The following is a 16989-nucleotide window of genomic DNA, read 5'->3' as shown; positions in this document are numbered from 1 at the left end:
AGTCCTCTGCCCCCTGATCTTCTAGGCAGATATAGCCGGTCAACATCACTGCGAGGGTGCAGTGAATAATGGTCATGAGTTTTCTTGTTTTTCTGTCCAAATTGTCCAGTTCCATCTGTGTCCAGTTTATGATGCCAGCAGTATATCTTAAGGTTATATTATTATTATTATTATTATTATTATTAATAATAATAATAATAATAATAATAATAATAATAATAATAATATCTGAAGTTCTGAACTATCTTGATCATCTGTATGTCTTTCATAAGACACCTGTAAATACATAGAACAAGACACTACCCAAGACTCAAATGAGAAGTGGTTTTAATCCACTCTATGTTTTAATTCAGCTATGAGAGATGCTCTCCAAGGTGCTGAACTTAATTCCATCAATAGAGTTCAGCACCTTGGAGAGCCTTTTATGATTTGCAACTCCATTGACACAGGAGACGCTGGCGGCACAGTGAGTTAAACCACTGAGCTGCTGAACTTGCTGACTGAAAGGTTGATGGTTCAAATCAGCGGAGCAGAGTGAGCTCCTGCTGTTAGCTCCAGCTTGTGCCAACCTAGTTCAAAAACATGCAAATGTAAACAGATCTATAGGTACCGCTCAGGCGGGAAATTAATGGTGCTCTATGCAGTCATGCTTATGGCAACATGAGCTAGGAGGTGTCTACGAACAACGCCGGCTCTTCGGCTTAGAAACAGAGATGAGCACCAACCCATAGTCGGACATGACTGGACTTAATGTCAGGGGAAACCTTTACCTGACACAGGAGCAACCACTAGGCAAAGTGGAGCATTTATTATGAGGACAATCTGACCCCTTCCCTTGGGAGCATAGAATATATACATACCACGCAGCCTGTGGAGTCCACTTGCCGATCTGAAACACACTTGAAGTTGCGGGTGCAGCCGCCGTTGTTGCGCGAACAGTCTCGGACCGGCCCAAAGGAAGACAGGAGGTCATTGATGGTTTCAAAATAGGTAGACAGCATGGCTTCTTCCCTTAGGGAAGGAAAGTGGCTGTTAAAATCAGCTCAACATACAGAGCAATTACCGTATATACTCAAGTATAAGCCAACCCAAATAAAAGCCGAGGCACCTAATTTTACCACAAAAGAACTGGGAAAACATTGACTCCAGTATAAGCCGAGAGTGGTAAATTTCAGAAATAAAAAATAGATACCAATAAAATTACATTAATTCAGGCATCAGTAGATTAAATGTTTTCGAATATTTACATAAAGCTCAAATTTAAGATAAGACTGTCCAACTCTGATTAAATCATTGTTCTCATCTTCTTCGGTGTCAATGTGTTTACGCATCCTTTCAATAATAATAATAACAGAGTAAAATAATGAATGTAATAACAAGATCAGAGTGGAATAATAAATGTGTTAACAATAATAATAATAACGAAAAATAGAGTAAAATAAATGTAATATTAATGATAATATTAGAGTAAAATAATAAATAATTATATATATAAATGGGTAATGGAATCCCGGCACCGGACAAAACAACTAAACTAAACACCCCACAACCTCGAAAATTGACAGCACAACATCTCATCCACGCCTCTATGTTCATACAACAAAAAGAAAAGAAAAATAAAGTCCTAGCCAGAGCAACGCGTGGCCGGGCACAGCTAGTAAATAATAAATGAGGATGCTTCCCATAGATGCGGGCGAAACGTCAGGAGAGAATACTTCTGGAACATGGCAACACAGCCCAAAAGACATACAACCCCAATAAATGTAATAATAATAGAGTAAAATAACAAATGTAATAATACCAGTAATAATAGAGAAAAATAGTAAACGTACCATATATATTTGAGTATAAGCCGACCCAAATATAAGCCAACCAGGACTCACCCGAGTATAAGCCGAGGCGGGCTTTTTCAGCCCTAAAAAAGGGCTGAAAAACTCGGCTTATATTCAAGTATATACAGTACGTTGGAGTCTTTAGGACTTTTTTTGTTTCCACCCAGTTGTTAAAACGGTTCATCTCAACTGTCTATGTATACACTGCTTAGATTTTGTCGGACTGAAATTCCCATCAAATGGAGTCAATACGGCCAATGGCAAAGGGCAATGAGAGGTGCAGTACAAGGATATTTGAAAAGATACAACTCATCTACCCTTCTGGATAACTTAAACAAAGGCATGGGCAAGGGTGGGTAAATTATAAACAACAGCCAAAAATTTGCAGTCATCTAGTTGTTAAGCTATTGTGCCCAGCATTCTGTAAGACTGCATTTCCACATTATATTTTTTGTATTTTGTGTTTTTAATTTGTTTATCATATCTGAAAGTTATGTTGATATTGTTGTTACTTATCTATATTGGTTTTAACTGTCATATTTTGTTTTGGGCCTGGCCCCATGTTAGCCGCCCCAAGTCTCTTTGGGAAGATGGTGGCAGGATAGAAACAATAATAATAATAATAATAATAATAATAATAATAATAATAAACTCCTCAAAGCACAGCAGACAAAAAACCAGTACAAGAAAGCCACACTACAAACTAGAGCTGACAGCTGGCACAACAAAACATTGCATGGAAAGTTCCTTGACAAAATTGAAGGAAAAGCTGATAAGGAGAAGACCTGGCTCTGGCTCACGAATGGGACCCTGAAGAAGGAGACAGAAGGCCTGATCCTTGCAGCCCAGGAGCAAGACATCAGAACAAAGGCAATTCAGGCCAAGATCGAAAAATCAACTGATGACCCAAAATGCAGACTGTGCAAGGAAGCTGACGAAACCATTGATCATATCCTCAGCTGCTGTAAGAAAATTGCACAGACAGACTACAAACAGAGGCACAACTATGTGGCCCAAATGATCCATTGGAACTTATGCCTCAAGTACCACCTGCCAGCAGCTAAGAACTGGTGGGATCACAAACCTGCAAAAGTCTTGGAAAATAAGCACGCAAAGATACTGTGGGACTTCCGAATCCAGACTGACAAAGTTCTGGAACACAACACACCAGACATCACAGTTGTGGAAAAGAAAAAGGTTTGGATCATTGATGTCGCCATCCCAGGTGACAGTCACATTGACGAAAAACAACAGGAAAATCTCAGCCGCTATCAGGACCTCAAGATTGAAATTCAAAGACTCTGGCAGAAACCAGTGCAGATGGTCCCGGTGGTGATGGGCACACTGGGTGCCGTGCCAAAAGATCTCAGCCGACATTTGGAAACAATAGACATTGACAAAATTACGATCTGCCAACTTCAAAAGGCCACCCTGCTGGGATCTGCACGCATCATCTGAAAATACATCACACAGTCCTAGACACTTGGGAAGTGTTCGACTTGTGATTTTGTGATATGAAATCCAGCATATCTATCTTGTTTGCTGTGTCATAATAAATTATTATTATTAGTATTATTATTATTATTATTATTATTATTATTATTATTATTATTATTATTATTGGAGAGGTTTATGGGCACTGATGATGATTTATTAAGGCTTGTCTTCCATTCTTCCTCTAATCAGGTTGAGGTGGACCAACTAACTCCCATCGTACCCACTTTATTGCAATGACAAAGATAAGCAAAAGTATAACCAATCCAATACTCTGCATGTATGTGACCCTGGATCTTACCAATTCCAGTCCAGCATTTTAACCATGGCACCATCTGTTGTTTTGCTATTGACCAGTTTGAAAGCATCATAAGCATGGCAAAAGAATACATGACATGGTTCTAAACCATGTGGCTGGGCTGTGGCGCAGCTGGTTACTAGCCAGCTGTAATAAATCACTACTGACTGAGAGGTCATGAGTTCGAAGCCAACCTGGGTCAGATTAAGCTCCTGACCATTAATAGCCTAGCTCACCGTTGACTTAAGCAGCTTGAAAGACAGTTCACTTCATTTCACTTTATTTCTTAATTAGTCGCTCTCCACCAGAGTGCTCCGAGTGACTTACAATTTAAAATATCATTCCACAATATAAAAATATTCAACCTAAAAACATTCAACAGTGACTATTTGGCAAATTAGATCTGATTTACTTAAATGCACAGACAGTTGCATCTGTCGAGTAGGAAATGTAGGTACCGCTTTATGTGGGGAGGCTAATTTAACTAATTTACGACACCATAAAAACTTCCAGCAGTGTGCGGAAAGGAATGAGGAAGTACTCCATCAAGGACTCGGTGTCACAAGTGGACGATGAAGCAGCAGCCGGAATTGAGCATACCCTCATGAAGCCGGAAACTGGAAAATGTTAAATTGCCTCTGTGTCTGTCTATAACGGCATTGAACGTTTGCCATGTATAGGTATGTGCATTGTGATTCGCCCTGTGAGAAAGGAGGGCATAATATAAATACTGTAAATCAATAAACCTGCACCAGCAATAGGATCCGACACAAACTTGACTTGTACAGAATCAGTCAAAACAAACAGCTCCTGAGATTATCCCTGGTGGATAGAATATGGCAGGTCTGCTGAAGTCTCAGTCGAGAAGCAGCCTGACATGTCTCCTTGGTGCACGTCAACCTCTGCCTGCACATCAGCCTGTCTCGGAGACTTTGCTCCGAGGGACCTGCCAGTTTTCTTTTTTCCAAAGCTACCTTTTGTTCTCAGCTTCCCTGGGCATGGCATCCAGCCATAACCTGCTCCACTGCTGCCTGCTCTTGTCAGACCCTGATGGAAAAATAATAATTCCTGTAACGTATCAGAAGAAGAAGAAACGCAGGGAAAAAACTCTCCCCAATCGCTTTGACAAAACAATAGTCAGGACGTCGACTACTTATCTCATTGGAAAGGTTAATACTGTATTTCATTGCTTCTACAATGCAATTTCCCCTTAAATAAATATACTGAAAAACAGGATGTTTTAGAATAGTGCTATACATATCTCTCTCTGTGTCTGATATACACACACACATATACACACACACACACACGGAGCCCCCAGTGATGCAGCAGGTTAAACCACTGAGCAGCTGAACTTGCTAATCAGAAGATCAGAGCTTTGAATCAGGGGAGTGGAGTGAGCTCCCACTGTTAGCCCTAGCTTCTGCCAACCCTAGCAGTTTGAAATGTGAGTAGATCAATAGGTACTGCTGCGATGGGAAGGTAACCTAGGAGGTGTCTATGGACAATGCTGACTTTTCGGCTTAGAAATGGAGATGAGCAACAACCCACAGAGTTGGACACAACTAGACTTAATGTCAGGGGAAAACATTTGCCTTTACCATATACAGTAGAGTCTCACTTATCCAACATAAACAGGCCGGCAGAATGTTGGATAATAAGGAGGCATTAAGAAAAAGCCTATTAAACATCAAAATAGTTTATGATTTTACAAATTAAGCACCAAAACAACATGTTATACAACAAATTTGACAGAAAAAGTAGTTCATTACACATTAATGCTATGTAGTAATTACTGTATTTACGAATTTAGCACCAAAATATCATGATATATTGAAAACATTGACTACAAAAATGCGTTGGATAATCCAGAACGTTGGATAAGTGAGTGTTGGATAAGTGAGACTACTGTATAACAATAAATAACACTTACATGACCAGATCAAGGGGACAGGAACCATAAACCCAATATATTAAAATGTATCATTTTAGGCTAGGGAAATCTTGTGCAATATGTTTTAGAATAGTGTTATATATATATATATCTCTGTGTCTGATATACACGTACACACACACACATACACACACACACACTTAAACCACTGAGCTGCTGAACTTGCTAACCAGAAGACCAGAGCTTCAAATCTGGGGAGTGGAGTGAGCTCCCGCTGTTAGCCCCAGCTTCTGCCAACCCTAGCAGTTCGAAATGTGAGTAGATCAATAGGTACTGCTGTGGTGGGAAGGTAACCTAGGAGGTGTCCATGGACAATGCCGGCTTTTCGGCTTAGAAATGGAGATGAGCATCAACCCACAGAGTTGGACACGACTAGACAATGTCAGGGGAAAACGTTTGCCTTTACCATAGATATGCTTTAACCCATTGCGATTGCAGAATGGGTTAAACCCTTATGCTTCTGAACTGCTGACCTGAAGGTTGGCAGTTCGAATCCACAGACAGGGTGAGCTCCTGCTGTCTGCCTTAGCTCCTGCCAACCTAGCAGTTCAAAAACATGCAAATGTGAGTAGATCAATAGGTATCGCTTCGGTGGGACGTAATAATCTACTCTGAGTCCCCTCAGGGAGATAGAACAGAATATAAATAAATTATTATTATTATTATTATTATTATTATTATTATTATTATTATTAATTATTGGTGTCAGAACAGCCTTTTGCTTTCTGTGCAGCTGATTTCACCTTGTGATGTGCTTTATACTACAGTGCGCTGAAGCGCATTAAGGGACATTTCACCATGTGGTTTGGTTTATACTACAGTGCACTGATGCGCATTAAGGGACGTTTCACCATGTGATGTGGTTTATACTACAAAGCGCTGATGCGCATTAAGGGACATTTCACCATGTGATGTGGTTTATACTACAGTGTGCTGAAGCGCATTAAGGGACATTTCACCATGTGATGTAGTTTATACTACAGAGCGCTGATGCGCATTAAGGGACATTTCACCATGTGATGTGGTTTATACTACACTGTGCTGATGCACATTAGGGGATTCATTTCGGAGTATCCCATGAATTCTCTTGTATCAGATTACTGGGCTTGGAATGTGCTGCACTATGCTGATGCGCATTAAGGGACATTTCAGGATGTGGTGTGGTTTATACAACAGTGTGCTGATGCACATTAAGGGAAATTTCACCATGTGGTGTGGTTTATACTACAGTGCGCTGATGCGCATTAAGGGAAATTTCACCATGTGATGTGGTTTATACTACAGAGCTCTGATGTGCATTAAGGGACATTTCACCATGTGATGTGGTTTATACTACAGAGCTCTGATGCGCATTAAGGGACATTTCACCATGTGGTGTGGTTTATACTGTCAGGGTATTGTGTATTGTGAAATGTTAAAATCAATCTGGATTCAGCAATTATGGAGTTAATGAGAGTCTGCTATGATTGATGTATCACAGGACCAATGGGGTCAAGTGTGTTTTGACCGGGACGTACTATCTTGGTTCCTGTGGAATGCGAGGGAGTAAGGTTTCCTGTGTAGAGCAGAGAACAGCGATGAGCAATGGCTGTGTGTGTGCATGGGTGCTTTCGGCAAGCACTCATGATGGAGAAAGGACTGAATTTGCTCTATCTGTAAATAGTTCATGTAAATAAAGTTTAATCAACAGTTGAACTTCGTCTGCTGGAGTGAGTTTATCCAGTGCTGTTTTTCCACACGGGGAAACAGTCTGGAGAGAAGGAGGCAGACCGGGATGGTGAATTTTTGGATTTCACTCTGCTACCCATCATCCCCGCTGACATTGGGTTATGGGCCCAGGCCTCCACGCTTCCTGCTGCGCAGTGGATGGAGATGCTGATGGCTGGTGAGCTTTCAGCAACTGTGCGGCTGTGAGAGGGATTCCAGAGACGGAGGGGACCCGAAAGAGAGCTCCAGTGAAGCTGCAGGAGAAGATTGTGACCGCCTGAGTCTGCACTTGAGTAAGTGGCAGTACGGCTTAATCTCGGGGACCGAGGGTCACGGAGGCAGCTGATTCACCGGGAGCTTGGGGTGTTGAATCTTGATGGCTGAGATGGCTGGGAAAAGCTTCATTTCCAGCATGGAAAAGCTATCTGATGAAAATTATGCATCGTGGTCTGTAATGATGCGGTCTTTACTTGAAGCACAGGATTTGCATAATACACTCGATGGTTCAGATCAAAATGCTGAGCACAGAAGGAAAGCCAAAGCATATTTGATACTGTGCCTCCAACCAAACCAACTTGTCCATGTGAGAAATAAGGACACTCCTGAGGAGATTTGGCAAGCTTTAAGAAATGTCCATCAGAGAGAGACTTGCATGTCTCAAATGATTTGGACTAAGAGGCTGTTTTCAGCAAAACTTGTTCAGGGCCAAGATGTCAGAAAACATTTGGACAATGTAAAGCAATTATTGATTGGAGCTGAGGAAAGAGGCCTACAATATTCTGAAGCACAGAAGTGTTATCTGGTGCTGTGCAGCTTGTCTGAGGACTGGGACTTTCTGGTACATTCTTTCCAGAATGTGAGAGTCCAGGATTTAACTTTGGATTCAGTGTGTGGGAGAATCCAAGAAGAAGTGGATCGGAGGGCATTTGAACAAGCCCAGAAGCAGACGATGGCGCAGTGCGACCAGGAGGGGGCGCAAGTGGCCGGCTTTGGTCCAGATGGTGTTCCTGGGAATCGTGAGGAGGTTGCAGTACATCAGGTCAAAACACGGCGGTGTTTTGTCTGCAACAGGCCGGGGCATTTTGCCAGGAGTTGCCCAAACAACAAGGCAAGAAGTTCTCGTGGGAACAGAGGGGCTAGGAATTTGTCAACAACAACTAAGCCCCAAGTGTTTATGGCTGCGGTGAATGGAAGGATCACCGAAAAGAACAAGTGGTATTTGGACTCAGGTTGTACACACCATGTCGTTACAAATCTTAAACTTTTGAAAAACAGAAGGGATGTGTCTGGAACAGCAGTGACTTTGGCTGATGGAACTGAGAGGAAGTTCAACAAATGTGGCACTGTATTCATCCCTTGCTTGAATGTGGATTGGGAAAATGTACTCTACATCCCAGAATTAAGTTCTAATTTGTTAAGTGTGGCTACCTTAACCGAGAATGGATATAGAGTAATTTTTAGCGGAATCTATTGCTATATACAGAGAGATGGACGAGTAGTCGCAAAAGGTGTAAAAAGGAACAAAATGTATATGATGTTTGACAAAAATAACTTTCCAGATGGGGCACAAGTTTATTGTGTGAAACAGAAGATTATGCATGACAGGTGTATCCATCATCTTCACAGAGCGATGGGTCATGCACGTGTAGAGGTGCTCAGAAAAACTTTAGAAATATGCACAGATTTTGAGTGTGAGAAATGTGAAAATTTATTAGACTGTGCAGTTTGTTCAGAGATGGGAATTGAATCAAAAGAGCATCCTAAAAGATCTGGAATTAAGACCCAGGAAATGTTTGAAATGGTCCATCTATATGTAACAGAATCTGATGTAAAAAGCCTGGGAGGTTCTCAATTTACTTTGCTGTTAGTAGATAGACACACAAGATTTGGTTATATTTACTTCCTTAAGGATTTGAAGGAAGCTGTTGTAAAGGTGTCTAATTGGATAGACATGGTTCAAAGGGTCTATGAACAGCATGTAGGTCAAATAGTTTTTGACAAAGGTGTTAATGTGTGTAATGAAGAGATGAAGAAAATGTTGAGTGAAAGGAATATAGGATTTAAAAATGTAAAGTCAAATAAGTCAAATGAAGAAGGCGTGGCTCAAAATAGGATGAAGCAAATTCTTCACATGAATGAGTGTTTAATTAGAGATTCCAAAAGCTCAGCTAAGAATTGGCCAGAGTGTTCACACACAAGTAATTACATTTTAAACAGGTTATGGGATGAGGAATTGGATGACATCCCATTTCGGAGAATGTACAAAAAAACCCCCAAATATAGGATATCTAAAAGTATATGGTCAAAATGCTAATGTATTAGTTCCAGCCAACCAAAGGAAAAAGGGTGAGCCTAAGTGGAGAAGGATGCAGTTTTTAGGCTACTACCAAGACAAGCTTAAATTTCACAGTGGTCTTGGGAGGCTTATTTTCTCAAAGAAGGCGTTCTTTGAGAAGGATGAAGGCTGGGACAGGTTGCATTTGAACAAAGAGATGTTGTTTAATAACAATTCCACCAAGGAAGTGGAGGTACAGAAAGCTTCAGGTGGAGGGGGTTCTGTTGTTGAAAAGGATATGCAACGAACCATTAAGAAGGAGATGGTTACTCCAGTGAAACATGGGGAAGTACAGACTCCCCAGAAGAGTCAGAAGAGAGGGGGTAAAGGGAAAAAATCACCTAAGCTTGAGAGTGAAGAGCAGGTGACAGAAAAAAGTGAAGATATATCTCTTCTTGAGACCGAGATTGAATCAGTTGATCAGTGGTCTCCAACTTGTCAATTGGCACGGGTGTTGCCAAAGCGCAAGAGATACAAAAACATTGTGCCTGTTTATTAGTCTGAACGGAAGTTGAAATATGTATATGTCATGGAGCCAATTCCCAGAGCTGAGTCTGCAAGCTCTGGAACCGGAGCCATAACAACAAGCACTCCCCGATAGCTCATGCAGACACCTGGCACCGGAGCATGGAAACTTTTGGAGTGAGAATCAAAACAGCTTTAATGAATAGTTGGTGTTGTAGTGGTAGTAATGTGATATGTGGGGTGGGGTTTGGTGATGATATTTACGTGTGGTGTGACGTTGTAGCAAAGGTGATAAAAATGATTGTGTGTAAACATTATGTCATTCTCGACTTTTCCCAAGTCGTGTGTTCTTCAATAAAGATTGGTTTTGATAACAGCTACCTTTGGTCTGTGTTCATGCTGGTCGTTTGAAGTAAGCGTGACATTAAGTCGAGAATCCCATTCTCACCCTCCTGCGGAGTCGCAGTGAAGTGATAATGAGTGGAGGGGGCGATCGGAGCCCGAAGGGGGCAGAGGGGCCCTTGCCAGATGTTCGGCCGCTGGGAGAGGAAACGCTACAGGCCATCGCTTCCTCTACCGGCTACCCCAGACCGAATGGAGTGACTCAGAGGATCCCCAGAGGAGGGAGAGGCGTCTCAGCGGCTGCAGAGACCAGTTGGGGGTCCGGAGGGAGCATGCCGGAGACCGTGGCTCTACGGTTATCCATCCTGGAGACCAACCTGTCCCGGCTGTCGGAAACCGTGGGAAGGTTGGTGCCGTTGTTGGAGGAGAATCTCCAGAGGGAGCCCACCCAATACGGGGCCGAAAGGGAGCAGTGCGAGGAAGAGGCTTGGGACCAAAGGGGCCAGCGTGCATCAACGCAGAGCCCAGCGGCAGCAGGCAGAGACGGAGACGAGGAGTACTGGCAGGAACTGGAGTTCCGAGAAAGGATGGGGCGCGAGGTGGATCGCCAGCGAGCCTTGGGGACTCTGAGACCGCCAACTCCAGCAGGACTCCCCACCCCCCGAATTGGTGTTGGGGTCGGAATACCGATAGGACCAGGGATCGGGTCCAGTGGGTTGGTGGAGGAAGGCGGAGAGGAGCCGGAGACCCATGGAGATGGGGAGGATGCACCGCCCGATGAGGGAAGACGAAGCGCGGGGCCTACATTTAGATGGCTGGAAGGGCCGATGGCAGCAGCGGAGGTCCGGGGGCCGCGGGGGACGACCGCTGGGCTGGGGCGCGGCGTGGTCAAAGGGACGGCTCAGGGGAACCTGATGCAACCCCTCCCCAGGCCGCCCATGCAGAGGCAACGAGCCGCAGAATGGATGCCTAGGAGAGAGGAGCTTAAACTGGAATACGGAGGGGAATCGTCCGAGCTGAACTTTTTCCTCATTGGCATCAGAGGATACATGGAGAACAATGCGCACACATTCCCCTCCGAAGGAAGCATGATTCGGGCCATTGGGAATACCCTCAAAAGAGGGGCGGCCAGCTGGTATGTGCAATTACATGCCAGGCGTGACCCGTGCTTGAGATCAGTGCCCCAATTTCTAGCTGCACTGGAGAACCGATTTAGAGACCCGCTGGAGCAATTAAGAGCTCGCGACCAATTAAAAGGCATAAAGCAAAGGGACAAGACGGTACCCGAGTACGCGGAAGAATTCCTCCATCTTGCAGAAAGGGTACCGGAGTGGTCCGAAGTGACCAAAGTGGAATTATTCAAAGAGGGATTGCGCCCCGAGATATTCAGCTGGGCAGCGCACAGAGATGACCCGGAGTCGTTACAGGGATGGATCCAGCTAGCAGGGCGTGTCGAATCCACCCTGTCCCAAGTAAGGCGCTTTCGGAGCGGCGGCGCCCAGCAGCGACCGGCAGCGAGGGGTCGGGGAGAAACGCGGAAGCAGGAGCGCCCCGGAGGGCGACCCGGGATCCCCTCCAAAGGAGACGACAACACACCCAAACCAGGATGCTTTGTGTGTGGGAAGACGGGCCATCGGGCGGTGGAATGTTGGGCCCGGAAGGGGGAACCGCCCAAAGCTACAAAACCCACGCCAGCAGCCGGGAGACGAGCGGAGGAGGAGGTGCAAGCCCCAGAACCTCCAGAACAGCTGGTGAGTCAAGACAAACGCATGATGGTAGTGCCAATCTGCTTATCGGGGCTAGAGAATCGAGCCACTTGTAGAGCATTCGTGGATTGCGGTTGCTCTAGGAACATTATAACTCCAGGATTAGCGGAGGCGCTAAAATGCCAGCAAACTGCACTTAAAGTTCCAATTGCGTTCTCGCAATTGGACGGATCCGTTGCTGCTGGGGAAGTGTCCACGAAAGAAATACAGGGAATTCCATGTAAAATAGGCAAATGGGAAGGAAGAATACCCTTTGTAATAGCTCCTATTGCCACGTATAATGTCATACTAGGGATCCCATGGCTGGAGCAGGCAAACCCCGAGGTAGATTGGAGGGGAAAGAGCATGTCTTTTAAAGAACAACAAACAGAAGGGGAGATAGGCAAGATAGCAGAGGAAGAGAGTGAGGGGGATGAGTCGGAAGAATTAAGCCCAGAACTGTTGCCCCCGGAATACAGGGACTTTGTGGATGTATTCAATCAAAAGGAAGCAAGCAAATTACCTCCCAAAAGGAATATAGAGGTAGGAATCGAAATAACCCCAGGGGCAAACTTACCAAAACCGAAAGTTTATCCCATGTCTGTTCAGGAAAAGGAGGAATTGAGGAAATATATTGACAAAAATCTAGCGCGGGGTTTCATTAAACCCTCCAGCTCCCCTTTGGGAGCCCCAGTGTTATTTAGGAGAAAGAAAGACAATTCTTTAAGATTGTGCATTGACTATCGAAATCTGAACGCGATTACGAAGGATAACAAATACCCTATGCCCTTAGTAAAGGACCTGATTACTGTGTTGAAGAAAGGGAGCATATTTACCAAACTTGATTTGATCGAAGCGTATCATAAGTTAAGAATCAAACCTGAGGACACTTGGAAAACTGCATTTTCCTGCGCGTTCGGACTTTTTGAATATTTAGTTTTGCCTTTTGGGTTAAAAAACGGCGGCTCATGCTTCATGCAGCTCATAAACGAAATCTTACGCCCACTTTTATACCGAGGAGTATTTATATTTTTAGATGATATCCTTATCGTGAGCGAGGACAGAAAGCAGCACATTGAATTGGTTCGTGAAGTTTTGCAAAAGCTAAGGGAAGCAAAACTGTATGCAAAATTTTCCAAATGTGAATTCAACAAGACCCAAATTGACTTTTTGGGGTATCGGATATCTCCGGAGGGATTAGCCATGGACCCATCTAAAGTATCGGACGTAAGGGAATGGGGAGTCCCTCAAACAAGGAGACAATTGCAATCGTTCCTAGGATTCGCAAACTTCTATCGATCATTCATAAAGGGCTTTGCTCAACTGGCCGCACCCCTTACAGAACTTTTCAAAACGAAGGGGAAAGGAGAGACGGCAAAAGTGAAAGCCCCTGGCGCCAAGCTGAATTGGACGCCAGAATGCCAAAAAGCTTTTGAGGCTTTAAAAGAACGCTTTACAGAAGAACCCGTCCTAAAGCACCCAGACATGCAGAGTCCTTTCATAATACATTGTGATGCTTCGGACTGTGCATATGGGGCAGTACTATTGCAAAAGGATCAAAATGGAAATTTGAAACCATGTGGATATTTATCAAGGAAGTTTAGCGAGACTGAAAAATGTTGGCCCATATGGGAAAAAGAAGCGTTAGCTATACTGAAGGCATTAGAATGCTGGCGGCACTTCCTTGAAGGAAGTAAAATCCCATTTGAAGTCTGGTCTGATCATAGAAATCTCCAGTACTTAAAGTCCCCACGAAAATTATCCCCCAAACAAATTAGATGGGCACAGTACTTCTGTCAGCTCACCACAGCCGCTCCTGAATGAACACACGAGACTCTCTGTGATATCACCAGAAACTTTACTGCAGGAAACGTAAACATCCGAAAAGCCAAGAATGGGAGACTCCGGCCAACCATCCTTTATATACCCTCCCCCTCATTTGAAAAGTCTCTTCCCGCTCAGTAAAACCCCGCGCAAATTCCCCGCCAAGTCCAGCAGCCGTTTCTTCTCCGAGTCCTGAGACGCAGGTGTCTTATCAATGTCAGTGACCCTGAAACTCAGAGCCACATACAGGCTCTAGTAGCAGGGTTCTGACATGGCGTCCTCCTCCCCTTCGTCCTGGAAGGAAAAGATTAAACACAACTATTGTTCTCCGCTGTCCAGAGTTCCTTTATACTTTTTTAACAGGCTGCAATGGAATACCGGGTGTACCTTCCCTAGGTCCTTGGGTAGCCTCAGCTCATAGGTCACTTCGTTTATTCTTTTCGCTACCCTGAACGGCCCTATATAGCGTGGAGCCAATTTCTTAGATGGGAACCCCAATTTCAGGTTTTTTGTGCTCAGCCAAACCAGATCTCCTTCGCCCAATTTGTCCCCCTCTCGGCGCCTACGATCTGCAAAGAGCTTGTATTTCTTTTGTGTTTCCCTCAATGCCTCTACCACGGTCTGCCACCCTTGTTTAATTTTGGCCGGCCATTCCTTGTCGGTCTGGCCCTCTCCTTCCTTCCACTCGGGTAGCCTGGGGAAAGGTGCCACCTCCTGTCCGTATACTATTTCGAATGGGGCACGACCTGTGGCCGAATGTACGGCCCCGTTAAAAGCCATCTCAGCAAACGGAAGAAGGTCCGCCCAATCGTCCTGTCTATAATTGGTGTACATCCTCAAGAATTGGCACAGTGTCTGTTGGGTACGTTCGACCCCCCCGTTGGTCGCGGGATGAAAAGCCGAGCTCAGATTCCTTTCCGCTCCTAACAGCTGTAAGAATTTTCCCCAAAATTTTGCAGTGAATTGGACTCCCCGGTCGCTAATTATTTTGTCGGGGCACCCATGTAGGCGATATACATGCTTCACATACAAATCAGCGAGCTTTTCAGCCGAGGGGAGTTTTGGCAGGGCCACAAAGTGTGCCTGTTTTGAGAATAGGTCCAATATTGTCCAAATGTATCTGTGGCCTCTGCTGGGGGGTAGTTCGCCTACAAAATCCATTGCCACGCATTCCCATGGCCTCATGGGCTCCACCACCTTCTGCAATAGCCCCTGGGGCTTCCCAGGTGGTGTTTTTCCCTCTGCACATAATTCACACTGCGTGACGTACCCCCTGGCGTCTTTCCTCATTCCGGGCCACCAGCATTGTTTGGCCAACAGTTTAATAGTCCTGGTGGGGCCTAGATGACCTGCACCCTTGTTATCGTGGCATTTCCTTAACATTTCTTGTCTTAAACATTCAGGAATATACAATTTCTTATTAACAAACACCAAATCCCCACACAGTTCTCCCTGTTCTTTGTTCGTTTGTAACCATTTGTCCATTCCATATGCTCGCTTCAACTCTTCCTCCCATATTTCTCCTCCCCCCGTGGAAATGGCAGTGCGTTTGTTTTCTTTGGCTGCTTGTGCTCGAGTCAGTACTGCCAGGCCCCATTGCTTATCTAGGAAAAGGCTCCCCTCAGATTCCTGAATTCCTCCCCCGTGCTGAGGCATCCGGGAGAGAGCGTCAGCGAGTATGTTGTGTTTCCCCTGGAAGAACTTGAGTCTGAAATCAAAACGGCTGAAATATTGGGCCCATCTAATCTGCTTCGCTGATAGTTTACGAGGGGATCTCAGATACTGTAAATTTCTATGATCAGTCCACACCTCAAACGGTGTTCCACTTCCTTCCAGGAAGTGTCTCCAGCACTCTAGTGCTTTCAGAATCGCTAAGGCTTCTCTCTCCCAAATCGGCCAGTTTTTTTCTGTATCGCTAAATTTTTTCGACAGATAGCCACATGGCTTCAGGTTTCCCCCCCTCGTCTTTCTGCAGCAGAACTGCCCCATATGCCCGGTCTGACGCATCGCAATGTAGTACAAAGGCCTTAGACATTATCAGGGTGCTGTAGGACAGGCTCCTCGGTAAAACGCTTTTTTAGGGCTTCGAAAGCTTCCTGGCATTCTATTGTCCAGGTCAGTTTGGCCCCTGGGGCCTTCACTTTGGCTGTTTCTCCCCTGCCTTTAGTCTTTAACAAATCCGTTAATGGCAAAGTGAGGCGCGCAAAGTCCTTGATAAATGTTCTATAGAAGTTTGCGAACCCCAGGAAGGATTGCAGCTGCTTCCGTGTTCTGGGGGCTTCCCACCCCCTTACGTCTTCCACCTTCGCAGGGTCCATCGCCACTCCCTGGGAGGAAATCCTATACCCCAGAAAGTCTATCTGGTCTTTATTGAACTCGCACTTGGCAAGCTTCGCATACAGCTTCGCTTCCCTCAACTTTTGTAGGACTTCCCTGACTAGTTCTACGTGTTGCTCCTTGGTCCGAGACATTATCAATATGTCATCTAAAAAAATAAAGACTCCCTTGTACAATAATGGATGCAACACTTCGTTGATTAATTGCATGAACGCGGCCCCTCCCCCGCATAAACCGAATGGGAGCACACAATAATTGAATAATCCGAAGGCGCAGGAGAAGGCCGTCTTCCACCTGTCCTCTGGTTTGATCTGCAATTTATGGTAAGCCTCAATTAAATCCAATTTAGTGAATATCTGTCCCTCCGATAACTGGGCGATCAAGTCCTTCACTAAGGGTAGAGGGTATTTATTTACAGTACTGATTGCATTCAGGCCCCTGTAGTCAATGCAGAGCCTCAGCGTTTGGTCCTTTTTTCTCCTAAACAACACAGGTGCCCCTAAAGGGGAGTTCGAAGGTTCTATGAAACCTCTCGCTAGGTTTTTATCAATGTACTTTCTCAGTTCCTCCTTTTCCCTAGCCGACATCGGGTATATCTTTGCCTTGGGAAGCTCTGCTCCTGGGACTAGCTCTATTTTCACTTCAACTCTCCGCTT

At 44.7% G+C, this 16989-nt stretch overlaps 1 protein-coding gene across 3 annotated transcripts in view; it reads right to left on the bottom strand.

The window, feature by feature from the left end:
* Window positions 1-16989, bottom strand: part of astn2 (astrotactin 2) — a 615168-nt gene that overhangs the window by 201452 nt on the left and 396727 nt on the right. For all 3 annotated transcript variants that reach the window (XM_062959683.1, XM_062959682.1, XM_062959684.1), the window contains exon 11: window positions 861-1011. In XM_062959683.1, coding sequence (XP_062815753.1) covers window positions 861-1011 — 151 coding nt within the window. The remainder of the gene's footprint in view (window positions 1-860; window positions 1012-16989) is intronic.

Source organism: Anolis carolinensis, unplaced genomic scaffold, assembly GCF_035594765.1.
Source record: "Anolis carolinensis isolate JA03-04 unplaced genomic scaffold, rAnoCar3.1.pri scaffold_7, whole genome shotgun sequence".
Classification (NCBI taxonomy): Eukaryota; Metazoa; Chordata; class Lepidosauria; order Squamata; family Dactyloidae; genus Anolis; species Anolis carolinensis.
This window is presented reverse-complemented; position numbering and strand designations above follow the sequence as displayed.